Raw genomic sequence first — 13085 nt, 5'->3', positions numbered from 1 at the left:
TGTCTGGAGAGAAAAGCACAGAACTGGGTATGGGGGGAGGGAGAAGAGACCACAAAGCTCCACCGCTCACCTCTGCAGCTTGCCGCATCTGATGCCGCTGAGCAGCTGCTCTTTCTCCGATGCAGTTTTGCAGGCAGCATAGGCAGCCAGAAGGCTGCAGGGAGAGGGAGAAAATAAACAGCTTTAGTCCCACCTTTTTTTTTTTATAAGACAAGGTTTTTATCGGTGGGAAAGAGAAGGTGCTTGTCATGTGGAATTACCTCCATGGGAGATGATTTTCAGCCGGAATGGAAGCTCTCCCTTGCTGGGGGGGGGTTACCCCTGAGCCCCAAAGAACTGCCTTTCTGGATCAACCCAAAAGATCCATCCAGCTCAGCACTCCCCACTCCCCCTAAGTAAAAAGCCCAGGATTGGCCTCTATGAGTCGCTTGATGGCACCCAACATCCCTTCCCTGAAGCGGCTGCCTTATAGTTGGGTGGCCTTTGTAAGGAAGGTGTTCCACCCTCGTGGATGATTTTGGTTGCCCTCTTCGGCGCCATGTATAGCGTCATTGTGCCACTAGTCCATTAGCGCCTGCCTGAAAAGGTAAAGGAAAGCAGAGCGCCCCATCACGACTGGTACCTGGCTGGTGTCTTGTACCGCTCCAGGATGGCAGCTGCTTTCTCTCCACTGATGCCACTGATCTGCATGAGCTGCCGAGCAAAGACCTCGTTCACTGTCTGGGGCTGGAGGTGGAAGGAGAGGAAAGGTAGGGGTAAGGATGGGCAGATTCCTCTCGCTGAAATCCCCACTTCTCTCTCCAGACTAGGAAAGGGGAAGACTGAGACCTGCCCACCAAGGTTACTGGGATGGCAAATAATGGAGTAATTTCCAAACTGGAATTATAAACAGATGCAGTGTGTATTTGGGCTAGGGAAAAACAAAAAGTGGCTTCTTGCTTATTTTCAGTATTTAGGGGGTAGACTTCTTGACCAAGAGGCGCTCTGCACCCCCTTTAAATGCACATGCCCTCCTGTGTTCTCCCACTCAACAACCTACACAATGATCTACTCAACAACCTTGTTCTTCATGGCTCCCTCGTTAAATTCAGCAAAGGTCATGAGCATGCAGGAGTCGTTCCTGGGCTGCAGGGGGCACTCTCGCTCCAATTCTTCCTTTGTACAACACAGAAGAGTTTTGTCCTAGGAGAAAGAGAAGAGGCACTCTGTGGGTTTGGAACCACAGCATCCCTCCACCCCCAATCCCTGGTCTCCTAACACTCCCCATCTTTCTATAAACTTTGTTAATTGCTCTCAACCAGGAAGGAAACTAGAGCTACCAGAAGGCCACTATTCAAGCCAGGGCTGAGAGGTTCCTCTGCTACAGTCACCACCCAACGCAAGGTATCTTAATTCAGGTGGAACTGATTTGATAGCATCTGTATACAGTTGCACCAAAAAAAGGTTTGGAAGGGTGAAAAATCTTTGTTTTTAGCACGATGCACACACTATATGAGTTGGAGCAGCTCAGAGGGTGGAATTCCCTGCTGAGGGAGAGGAAGAAAGCATCTTCTGGGACAGTCTTTGTCACGTGTGGATTCTGAAAACACCAGTATTAAAAATAATACAAGAAAAGGAAAAAAACACATGGGCTACTCACTTTACTGAAGGCTCCTGTTTAAGGCACCAAAACCTTTGATCGATAAAACATTGCAGAGCTATTATCTGCATGCAAAACACTAAAGAGCATGTCTAGAATGCCTTACAAGAACCACCGAATAATCTCCACCTGCCCCTACGCATCTTGTATTGGGGAGGGGAGGCAGGATAAGAACATAAAAACTGCCATGGTGGGCTAGACGAGGGAGTCATGTGTTCTCGTTTCCTGTTTCCAACAGAGACCAGCTCAACACCTCTGAAGGCAAAAGCCCTCCCCATTACTGATCTCTCTACTGCATCTGATACTACCTCTGCACGTGGAAGCTTCATCACAAATGTGGCTTCCAGGCATGCTCACATAATTTCATTAAAAAAAAAAAATTAAAATCAAGAAACATCATCTATGACATCTCAAGTATAATCTTTCGATTTCGATTTATTAATCGCTCAATCCTTGCAGAACCCACGGTTCTGGGTTGTGAGGCCCCTCTACACCCCTACTCAGAACTCACCCCGTACAACTTAGTCAGGTGACGCGTCATAATAGTCAGGTATGCAGCTGATTCCCGAATATCATGGGTGCGTTTGACAAAGAAGCCATCCACCACCTGGGAGAAATGGGAGTTGTCAGATCAGTAAGATGTAGCTAGCCTCCCTCCACAGGTTCCAGCAGCACCCAAGCGCCTAAGGACAGCAGGGACCAGCTTGGAAGGGAGATGGGAATCCAAAGCTGCAATGGATTCTGGGCCACGTCTCCAGTGCAAAACAAGGATATCCTGCTCATGTGCAAGACCCCTGGGCAGAGGAAGAGTCTGTACCTGAGTGTTGGTGATTGCTTGCTGGAGAGTCTTTTCAGGGAGGCTGAGGTGCTGCACAGAGCCTGAGTCTTCAACCAGGTAGATGGGGTGGGAAATGCCGCACTGTCGCAGACGGAACTGGATGAGGGTGGAAAAGAAAGAGGTGGACCGGATTACAATCTGCCCAGGGCTGGGTTACTAGTGTGTGAGCCAAGCAGAGTGCTAACTCTCCCGAGTTAGTAGCCTCCAAAAAGACAGTAAAATAAAACAGGGATCCAGTGGCACCTTGGAGAGTAAGATAATCTATTCCACCTTTATTCCAGTGAGACGGCAAAGCAGAGCGGTCAGAGTGTGGCCCTGGGACAAGTAGGCCTGACTCTCCACTCTGTCAGGGAAGCTTGCTGGGTGACCTCGGGCCAGTCACATTCTCTCAGCCTCACCTACCTCAAATGTGGTGCCTGTGAGAGAAACGAGGAGAGCAAGTTCCCCCTTCACTACTCTGATGCAGTGGTCAGAATGTCAGCCTAGGATCTGGGACACCCAGCTTCCAATCCCCCCCCGGCCATGCCCGCTCACTAGGGGACCTGGAGGCCGTCACCCACTCTCAGCTCTAACGATGGCTGTTGTGAGGGTAAAGTGGAGGAAAGGAGAATGATGTCGCAAGTCGCTATGGGTCCCCCTTGGTTGAGAAAAGTGGGATGTAAATAAAATTAATAAATAAAAATGAATAGTAAGCTTTTGTGAGTCACAGCTGAACTGGATTCCTGTTTTATTTTGCCACTACAGACCAACCCATCTGGAATTATCACCTGAAGGATAGCAATACTTGTACGTACACACTACAGTCAGTCTCGTCATGCACTCATGCTTTTTCCAGTGGCTAAATTCCAAAACAAGAGACACTGACCAGCCAGCCATGCATTCAGCTTCAAAGGGGAGGGGTGCGTGAGCATACATACATACACACTTGCGTACAATCCTTGGTTACAGTCTTGGAGGGAAATTAACTCTGCAGGGTGCCGAGCCCTGCATCTCTTTCCTGTTTCCAGGAATCTCTGATCCCACCCAGCTCCTCGAAAGGCCCGTTTGCCAGTCCCCTCGTCACCCAGCACCTTCTGCTCACGAAAACGCCCGTCCATGATGCTGCTACACAAATCAGGCATCCGTTTCCGTTCCACCACATAGTCCAGCACCAGCTCCCGAGCTGTAAGCGGTTGTAGCTGCCCTGAAAGACAAGGGGGCAGGGTTAGGACAGCGATACACCCAACAAGCCAGCTCTGATCTTCCCAACAGGGGTTCTTTGCCGTGCCTCCCCACCAGGCCATAGTGGGGAGATCTTCTTCTTCAGCAGCAGCTGCTCCCTCTCCTCCGGAATGGCATACTGGGGGAAATTAATTGAACTCTTCCCAATATCAGATTTCAAAGCTTTTGAGTGGATTGCTGATTTAGTGAAAAACAGCAGCAGTGTTGAAAAAGCTATTTATTTTAATGCTTAATTTTTCTTTATTTTATTTTTTTTTAAATTGCATTTTTACCCCGCCCTCCCCGCGAACGGGCTCTGCGAACATGTTTAATCATGTGTTGTTTTATGCTGAGAATGGCTTTGAACTTCAGAGAATACCATTAAATGCCAACAATGCCCTTCTCTACATAGGGCAAACAGGTCAAAGCCTACGCCAAAGGATAAATGGAGATGAACCTGACATCAAGCATCACAAAACAGAGAAACCTACAGGAGAAAATTTCAACCTTCCAGGACACTCAGTGGGGGGCCTCAAAGTAGCTGTTGCATACAAAGGAGTTTCAGAAACAGACTAAATGGGAGATTACAACACTCAGGACAGTGGAACCACAGTCCGTAATAATTTGTCCAAGTAACTTTGTGAATCATTTTGTCCAGTGCTATCCTTATTGCCTGCATAGAAAAGCCTTCCTGAACAACTCAGTTTTGCATAGTTTGCAGAAAGCCAGGAGAATGGGAACCCTGATTTCCATAAGGTAGGGGCCACAACGGAGAAGGCATGTGTGACTTAAGCAGGCCAGGGGAAACTTTCCCCATCGGGTGCACTGCTGGTCGTGTTGTTGCTAGGAACCAGAAGGAAAAAAGCCTCCAACAGAATTCCAGCCCACGGTAGTGAAAACAACCTAAAGAAGCAAATGGCTCCAGTTCTCTGCCAACTCGGGAAGTGGTGGGTTTCAAGAGGAGCCAGGATCCAAACACCTCCCACCTGCAACTGGAGAGTGCCTCTCCCTGGCAACCCAGAGGAAATCTCCAATATGAAGCTTCCGAATGCTGAAAGGCACACCGTTTCGCTCGAGTTCATTCACGAAGTCTTGTTTGCGGGATGTGGGGCCCCTAAAAGGGAAAGGGAGGGTGAAGCAGCTATTTAGAGCTTGTTTATGTGGTCAGAAATCTGGAAATGCTTATCCCAAGGTTGTTATCCTGAAATAACAATCCCAGCCTTCACAGTAAGGGAGTTCTAGGTTGTTCCACCCATGGGTGCACTGGCCCCGGCAATTGTTTCCACACCAGGATTATTCCAAAGGTCAGCTGTTCCTTCTCTACAATCAGCTTGGTTGTTGGTCTTAAAGCTGCCACTGGACTCAAAATTTGTTCAAATGTTTCTCGTTTGTTATACAATCACTTCCCTTATTTGCTTAATTAGCTGCTTCTTGCTCTCTCTTGGTGGTCGTGATTAATTCTTAAGCATAAGTTTACTAAGGGAAGCAGTGGCTTTCATACGTGTTCTTCCCTCTGCAGCAAAGCAATTGCTCATTAACTTTTATTTTTCCTTTATTGCAACTTTTTAAAGTTAGTGCAATTATCAATGTAACAAACCAAACGAAAAAGAAAAAAAGAAAGTAAATGGGAGTGCTTTGGCCCACTCTGAAGAACAAGCAGTGACCATCGAGGGCCATTTCAGAAAAGCAATAGGTGCTATAAGTGAATGCCCCACTGCTGGACCTCCTGATGGCACCTGATATTTTTGGCCACTGTGTGATGGAGCGTTGGACTGGATGGGCCATTGGCCTGATCCAACATTGGCTTCTGTTATGTTCTTATGCAAAGAAACCTATTGAACTGATAAGAGAAGCAGCTTGTAGAACAAAAGACCAAAGTGGAAAAGGACAGTAACCCCAAGAAACCACAATAGCACTTTGACTATCTATACTGAATAGTCCAACACTGCAGTATTAAGCTTGCTTTTCAATTGACACAAATCATGTCTTTTTCCCTCCCTCAGATAAGAAGGCAATGGAAAACCCCTGGAATGCCATGGTGACGAAATCCACAACAAACTAGAGTGTGATCCTACAAAAGCACCCCACTTCAAACCATTACTTTCCCCTCACTTCCACCCTCACTTCATCATGGCTGCTACTCACCCTGTGGTTTCAATGAAATCCACACACAGAATCACGTCAAACTGTCCTGGGTGGAAGGTAAACAGGGGCTTAAATGCCTCTGGTCTTGGCTCCCTGGGGGGGAAAGAAAAATCCAGCCGGTTCAGTAGCAGAACTTCTCCCACTCTATAGTGGGAGATCTTGCAAGGAGATCTTAGTATAGCACATTCTCCTCCTTTCCACAAGCATTGTGTCTCTAGTTACAACAAGAGAGTGCAGTCAGTATAAATCATGGCCAACTCCCGGAATTTCATGGGAGTCAGGAGGTGGTAAGCTATCACTTTACTGCGGCCAGCCACAGTCTTTACTTCAACAGCTACCCTCTGGCAACTACACCACCTCTGCCATTCGACTGAACCCAAGGAGAAGAACTCCTCCCCTGAGCAGAAGAACAGCTGCCTGCAACTCGGAGAGCAGGGAGGCCACTCACTCAGGAGAGGCGTCTTGGTCTGAGCGCTGCACGTCATCGCCCTCCGAATCCACCAAGAGCTCTTCCGTTCCAGCAGCTGGGAGTCTGAGGTCATCATCTTGCGAAAGAGGCGCCTTTCCCAAAGCTAGCAACTCCTTGCCCAAGACTAGCCCCGTCTCTGTTAGAGAATACCTGCCAGAGCAGAGCAAATGAGCCAAAGCTGCCTCCACTCAGGCCCAGCAAGACCCTCCATCCCATCATCCCTCTCACCATCTCTCTTGCACCGTGTTTGGACGGCTGTTTCCCACCTCCCCCAATCCCAGGCACCAAATTCCATTATGGCAGGCCACACTGACAGAGTTCACTAGGAACAGGGGCACACAGACCAATGGGTTCCCCTAGACAGAAAAGGTGGGTCAGCCCTCCCCACGGCTTAATCATAGACTCCACTGATCCACACGGACACGATGATTGGCACCCTACAACATGGCATGGCCTTCTGGGAATGCCAGAGTCCTTCTAGCACCCAGAGAGCTTCATGTGTTTGGGTTTTTTAAAGGAAATTTCTAGCCCTCATGAATTTAACTTGGGAACCCATTAACGGATTATAACAGAAGCTCATAAACCAACTCAGGCTACAGATTTTGCCTCATCCCAGATCTCTGTAGTGGAATACCCTCACCTAGCCGGGATATTGGTCTTGAGGACTAGCTCCTTGCAAATCAAAGTGCTGACTGCGGACCAGGCAGTGGCCTTACTCCCAGGACCGGCCTACAAGTATGAAAAAAATTAACATGAGCACCAAAGCTTTGGATATGGGTTAGCAATATTGTCCTGACCTGGATAGGCCAGGCCAGCCCTGTCTTGACAGATCTCAGAGCTAAGCAGGGTCGGCCCTGGCCAGTATTTGGGTAGGAGAGCACCAAGGAATGCCAGGGCCAGGAGGCAGGCAATGGCAGGCCACCTCTGAACATTCTCTGACTTTGAAAACCCTGGGGGTCGCCAGAAGTCAGCTGCAACTTGAGAGCAATATATACTTATATAAATCAGGGAAGAGGAAGGTTGTCAAGATAAGGTGGACTGGGATCACATTGCAGAGGCAACCAAAGACGCTTCACAAGTGGATGTTCACTCTGGAGCATAAGGACTGGTTGCGAGACTCACCGGAAAGAACGATTTATCGCACAGTGGCTGGGCCGCTCGCTGCAGCTCCGGCTTTGTCAGATATCCACGAGTGTGAGGTCTCTGAGGAAGGCAACAGCACAGATTCCTTTTTTACTTTTTTATGCAGAGCTCTATTGTCTCGGACCTCTCTCCCACCAGACTCCACAGCCCTCTAAGCCTTGGGAAACCCAGATGTCCACAACGCACAGTCCTCCAAACTCGAATGCAGTGGGATCACACTGGCCCCGATGGAGTGTGGAAATGAGGACTCCCCCCCCCCCATATCCATATGCCTTTCTTGAGTCTTTGAGCTGCCCATATCTTACAATGCTATCCTGGTAGAGAGCCACCAACACAGCATAGGCCCCAGACCGCTGAGCAGGGAAGTATCTGCGAGCACGTCGGTGTGATGCAGGCTTAGTTTTCTAAAAGCAGAGAGAAGAATTAAGTGTGCCTTCCCTCCGGGACTCCTCCTCTCACCACTCCACAAAATTCTCTCTTGTGACAATCACATGGCAATCATTGCCTGTGTCTGGGGATGTTGGCTGAGACAGGGCTCAGCCTTAGAAGTGATCTGCAGTACTGGACCATGAAAGGGAGGCAGCAGTGAAGCTGTGTGCAGCCTAAGGGTCACAGCCAAACTACCAATGCAGTTTTAAGTCAGTATTTCCTGTTTCTAATTGAACATGTATGTTTGCATGGTGAGCAGTAGCCAACGGAGCTTGCATCGTAGAGATACAGGGCAAATGCAGTTCCCATTATCTGCACCACAGTCCTACAACCAAAGGCAGCTACGACTTTGGTACCGGAAACTCAGGACTGCGTGCCACTCTAGTATTTTCTAAACTCTATGGCTGCACTTAAGGAAAAGATCCTGGGGTGCGTCCCTCAGACATTTGATGTTTTGGGAATGGCCTGGCAAAGAGAAAGTGAGGCGATACCTTTCATTTGCATTAAATGCAGGACATAAACTTCTGGGTTACACAACACTCCGTTACAGTCTACATTTTTTAAAAACGGAGTGTTTTGTTCCAGTGGTTAGTGGTAAGGAAGGATTTTCATCTTGGAATAAGGCTGATTCACTGCACAACTACTCAAGGAAACTTTGCTAATCTAAATAAAATGACAATGAAGGACACTGTGAAAACACATCACCTTCTTACCTTTAAGTGCTGTTCTTGAGGCTGGTCTGGCTTGGTAGAAGACGGGACAGGCAGAAGTACTGGGATGTCACTGCCAGGTGCGCCTTTGCTGCCGGGAGGGTCACCATCTTCTTGTCCACTCCAGGAGGCAGTTGGGGCCGCCAGATCTGAAATTCACAGTACTCAGCACTCAAACAGCACTATTACAGGGGTCAAAGCACTTCATTTTTATTTACTTATTTAAAAACACTTTCTACCTTGTGGAACTCAATGTGGCTTAAAATGTAAATAAAACAACAATGACACACAAAAAAACCCCCATAGAAGAACAAAATTTAAAATCTCAATTAGGACTGCCAATCAATTAAAAACTAAATTAGCCAAATGCAGTCCTCAATAAAACTGTCTTCAGTTGCCTCCTAAAGATCAAAAGTGGGGGAGCCGGGTGTACCTCTCTGGGGAGCTTATTCCATCATCACTGAAAAGGCCTTCTCTTGCGCCCACCAGGTGAGCTTCTTTGGTCCGTGAGACAGTCAGGAGTGCCTCTCCCTGAGGTTTGTTATTCCCAGGTAGGAACATACTGGAGAAAACAGTCCTTCAGCTATCCCGGTCCCAAGACACGTAGGGCTTTAAAGAACAAAACCAACTCCTTGAATTGGAATTGGGAGTGGACCTGTAGCCAGTGTAATTGACGTAGTATCAGAGTCACATGCTCCAGGAGCTGGGCCCAACCATCAATCTAGCTGCAGCATTCCACACCAGCTGCAGCTTCCGAATGCTCTTCAATGCTAAGTAGAGCACAATGCAATAGTCCTGTCTAGACGTAATTATGGCATGGATCACTGTGGCGAGATCTGACCGAACCAGGAACGGGTGTAGCTGATGCACCTGCCAAAGCTGGGCAAAACCACGCTGAGCCCCTGCAACAGTTTTCAAAGGTGACTGCTGGGTCAAGCAAGACTCCCGAGCTGCAAATCGGGGTTTTCAAATGGAATACAACCCCATCCAAGACAAGAGAGATCACAAGTCTTGGGTCTTCCTTTCTTCTGACCCAGAGAACCTCTGTCTTGGTTTCAGCCTTTCCTTCCACATACTAGTGACCTCCTGAAGACCTCCCCAATGGCTTCATACAGCTATTACACAGCATGGGGGATAAGACTGAACCCCGCAGAACCCCATAGGCCAACCACCAAGGGGCAGAGCAGAAATCCCCCAACACTATCTTCTGGGACTGATCCCCCCAGACAGGACTTCGAACCACTGAACACAGTGGTTCCCAGCACCGAGAGGCAGTTCAGTAAGATACTATGCTCAATAGTATCAAAGGCAACTGAGAGATCCAGCAGTACTAGCAGGGTCACATTCCCCCTGTCTAGTTCTCAACAGATGCCATCAGCCAAGGCAACCAAAGTAGTCTCACTTCACAGAGTTCTCCTGTTGCAGTCCTTACAACAATCCGGTAAGGCTAGGCTCATTACCCCACACACAGCAAACAGGGAACTAAGACTGAAAGGGTCATCGAAGGCCATCTATTGAGCTCGCAGCAAAGGTGAGATCTGATCCCAGTACTTGCTGATTTGTAGCTCTGTCCCCCAGCCATTATGGGTGGGGTTGTGGCTCGGTCATGTAGGTCCCAGGTTCAATCCCCGGTATCTCCAACTGAAGCAGCAGGTGATGTCAGTGGATCTCCACCAGAATCCCCAGAGAGCTGCTGACAGTTTGAGTAAGCAATACTGACCTTGACTGATTCAGTATAAGGCAGCTTCACGTGTTCGCCATGCTATTCCAAAACCAGTCCTGGTCTGGGCAGTCTAAATAGGGTCATGCACAATGCACACTAAGCAACCTGTGCAGCCCTTTTACTATTATTCCATTCCTCTCTTCCTGCTTGTTCTTGAAGAGGGCTAAAGCAACTAAAACGCCAGCCTCTCTCCAAATACAGAGGTCTTTTCTTAGTTTTATCCATTTTCTTGCTTAATTTCACAGCCACAGGGGCAAGACAATTATAACGAAAGGTTAGTCTTGCAGACCCAAATGAGGTTAGACTGCAACAGTTGCATTTGTTTACACATGACCAAGGCAAACTTGTGAGTGAATAGTGCTTGCTTGTGAATTTTATTTTAGCATCATGCTGGAGTATTGGTGAGATAAGACGAACTCTTCCCATACGATGGGATTATTGAGGATGACTGAGTGCTAGTGAGAGAGTATGTCACATGCTTTGCACATAGAAAGTCGCAGGTTCAAACCACTGGGTATTTCCTGGTTAAAAGAATTTCAAACCTTTCTGTGCTTGAGAACCTGAAGGGCAGCTGCTGGTTGCGGTAGCCAATATGGAACTAAATAGGCCAGTAGGTTCCATGAGCATCAATTTCATATGTCCATTTTCTCTTACCTAAGTGTCCCTTTGATTGTTAAAATCAGGCCCAGCACAAACAGCGCACAAATGTGCCTCCCGCTATCACCACCAGTTTATCACATAACAAATTCTTGGGGAGGGGGAAGCAGAAACTTAGAAGAGCTCTTTGTAGGCCTCTGATCCCACATGCTTTCAACATTCACACCTGCCAATGACATACCCTCCTGTGTGAAGCGATGCTTCTCCAGTTGCTCATCTAACTGGCGACAAATGTGCTCCCCAAAGTACTGCAGAATCCGGGCCTCACGCCCGCTGCGCAGAGGGAGCGGATACTTGTGGAGAGAGCTCAGCGCCTGTGGGCAAGAAGCAGGACAAACTGCAAGGTGGAAAAGGAAATCTGACCCGCCTGCTCCCTGTTTCCCAGTTTCTTTGACAACAGGCAGAGAGGGAAGGGAGCAGGATTGGTAGCATCTCCTCCAGTCAACACCAAGGCTGCAGGAGTAACTGACACCCTGTAACTGAAGCAGGCAGGGTCATATCTGCCAATTCTATTACTTTCCTGTTCTGCCATTGCATTGACCTCTGGAAAACAACATCAGCAGCCAGAAGGGTGTCAGATTAAGTCTGCTGCGATTGGACCAATCTCTGCTCTGGCTATGCCACATCACAGAAATCTGTTTCACCTGCAAGACTCCTCTGCCTACAGGAAAGTGGCAGTTCAGTCAGGGTGGATTTAGATGGCTCATGGTCAGGGGAGATCCTAGCTCCTACAGGTGTCATAATGTAGCTGTGCTGGCCTGCAGTACAACGGCTAGATTCGATTCCAGCAGCACCATAGAGGCCAATAAGATTTACAGGGTATATACTTTCAAGAGTCAAAGCTTGGTGTCTGATACAGGGCGCTTTGACTCTCAAAAGTTTATACCTGAAAATCTTGTTGGTCTCTAAGCTGCTCCTGGACTCGAATCTAACTAACTCCTAAAATGCAGTCATGAGGATAATAAGCACACCCACGGGACTTCACTTATTCCATGAGGCACAATGACCAGGGTAGGGCTTACTTTCAAAAGAACATGTGGCTTATCCCTAAAGTGAGGGGTGGTGGGAGGTGACTATCCAGGTACGGGGAGAAACTTATCCTGAGGGTACAGTCAGAAGACGCAGCAAACCCCAAAGGAGCCGTAGCAGGCCGGCACTGCCCGGCTCCACCATGCGGGTATCAACCTTTTTGGACCGAAAAAGGTAATCTTATATTACAGGCGTGGCCTGTTTGAAAGGGGGCAGGGCACTAATGAGACGATACTAGACTGAATGTAGTTTAGGCAAGGTAAGGAGACAATGAAGCTATCCGAAGGGCCTGGTTTGTATGCAAAGAGGCATGGCCTACCCTTTCATAAGCCCGTTGGAGCCTAAAGCGCCCGCGCTCGGCGGCCTGATCACGCCACTCTTCCAGCCAGCGTCGGAATAACGGATTTGGGAATTCTTGACGACGCTTCGGCATGGTCCGAAGGCGGGACCACCCTTCTTCCGCCTTGCCCCCTTTAACCCGGAACTGGTCGAACGTCCTTGCCATAGAGTCACCTAAGGCTGGGCTTTGAATATGAATAGGGTAGAGCGGGCCACGGCTGGTTTGGGCATGCGCGCTGCACCCCCTGGCGGCTGACAGGCACCAGCCTCTCAAGCCTTTCTTAGGCTGAAAGCCTCCCGCAACTCCCATGCCCACACCCAGCCAGGACTCTAAAGAGTAGCCGCGCCCACCCTCCAGGGAGGGGAATTAGTTAGGTGTGGTTTTTCTTCATTGACCCTTTTCATTCCGACCCTTTAGGGAAGAAAAAAACAAACGAACATAATGAGCTAAATAATTAGATTTTATAGGAGCTTTGACAAAATATATATGAATTTAATACTGTCCATTCATTGACCAATTTCTGTAGATGCTTCTTTAAACACAGAACAAAAGTAGAGTTCAGTGATACCTTAAAGACCATCAAAAATTTCCCGGTTGTAAGCTTTTTGTGAGTCAAAGCTCACTTAACCAGATACAAATGGGAATAAAGACCCATCACCCCTTATATCCAGATCAGAAGGGATGTTACAAAGAAGGGGCAGCTGAAGGCAGGAAGTTCCATTTTTTTACATTGTACCTCTGCAGCCTGACTCCAACTGTCCCT

General features: G+C 48.2%; 1 protein-coding gene across 1 annotated transcript in view; it reads right to left on the bottom strand.

Moving 5' to 3' along the window:
• The window catches only part of MUS81 (MUS81 structure-specific endonuclease subunit), a 13070-nt gene extending 632 nt beyond the window's left edge, over window positions 1-12438 (bottom strand). Inside the window, exons 1-15 of the mRNA XM_015423919.1 lie at window positions 12302-12438; window positions 11135-11267; window positions 8577-8722; window positions 7740-7838; window positions 7414-7494; window positions 6932-7020; window positions 6271-6441; window positions 5823-5915; window positions 4664-4791; window positions 3548-3660; window positions 2457-2573; window positions 2151-2246; window positions 1060-1182; window positions 623-726; window positions 71-154 (exon numbers count right to left, since the gene is read on the bottom strand). Coding sequence (XP_015279405.1) covers window positions 71-154; window positions 623-726; window positions 1060-1182; window positions 2151-2246; window positions 2457-2573; window positions 3548-3660; window positions 4664-4791; window positions 5823-5915; window positions 6271-6441; window positions 6932-7020; window positions 7414-7494; window positions 7740-7838; window positions 8577-8722; window positions 11135-11267; window positions 12302-12415 — 1691 coding nt within the window. The 5' untranslated portion in view covers window positions 12416-12438. The remainder of the gene's footprint in view (window positions 1-70; window positions 155-622; window positions 727-1059; window positions 1183-2150; window positions 2247-2456; window positions 2574-3547; window positions 3661-4663; window positions 4792-5822; window positions 5916-6270; window positions 6442-6931; window positions 7021-7413; window positions 7495-7739; window positions 7839-8576; window positions 8723-11134; window positions 11268-12301) is intronic.
• Window positions 12439-13085: the final 647 nt, after the last annotated feature.

The sequence above is a fragment of the Gekko japonicus genome, unplaced genomic scaffold, assembly GCF_001447785.1.
Source record: "Gekko japonicus isolate JY-2015 unplaced genomic scaffold, Gekko_japonicus_V1.1 scaffold313, whole genome shotgun sequence".
Lineage (NCBI taxonomy): Eukaryota > Metazoa > Chordata > Lepidosauria > Squamata > Gekkonidae > Gekko > Gekko japonicus.
Note: the sequence above shows the minus strand (reverse complement) of the source record. Positions and strands in the feature narration are given on the sequence as shown.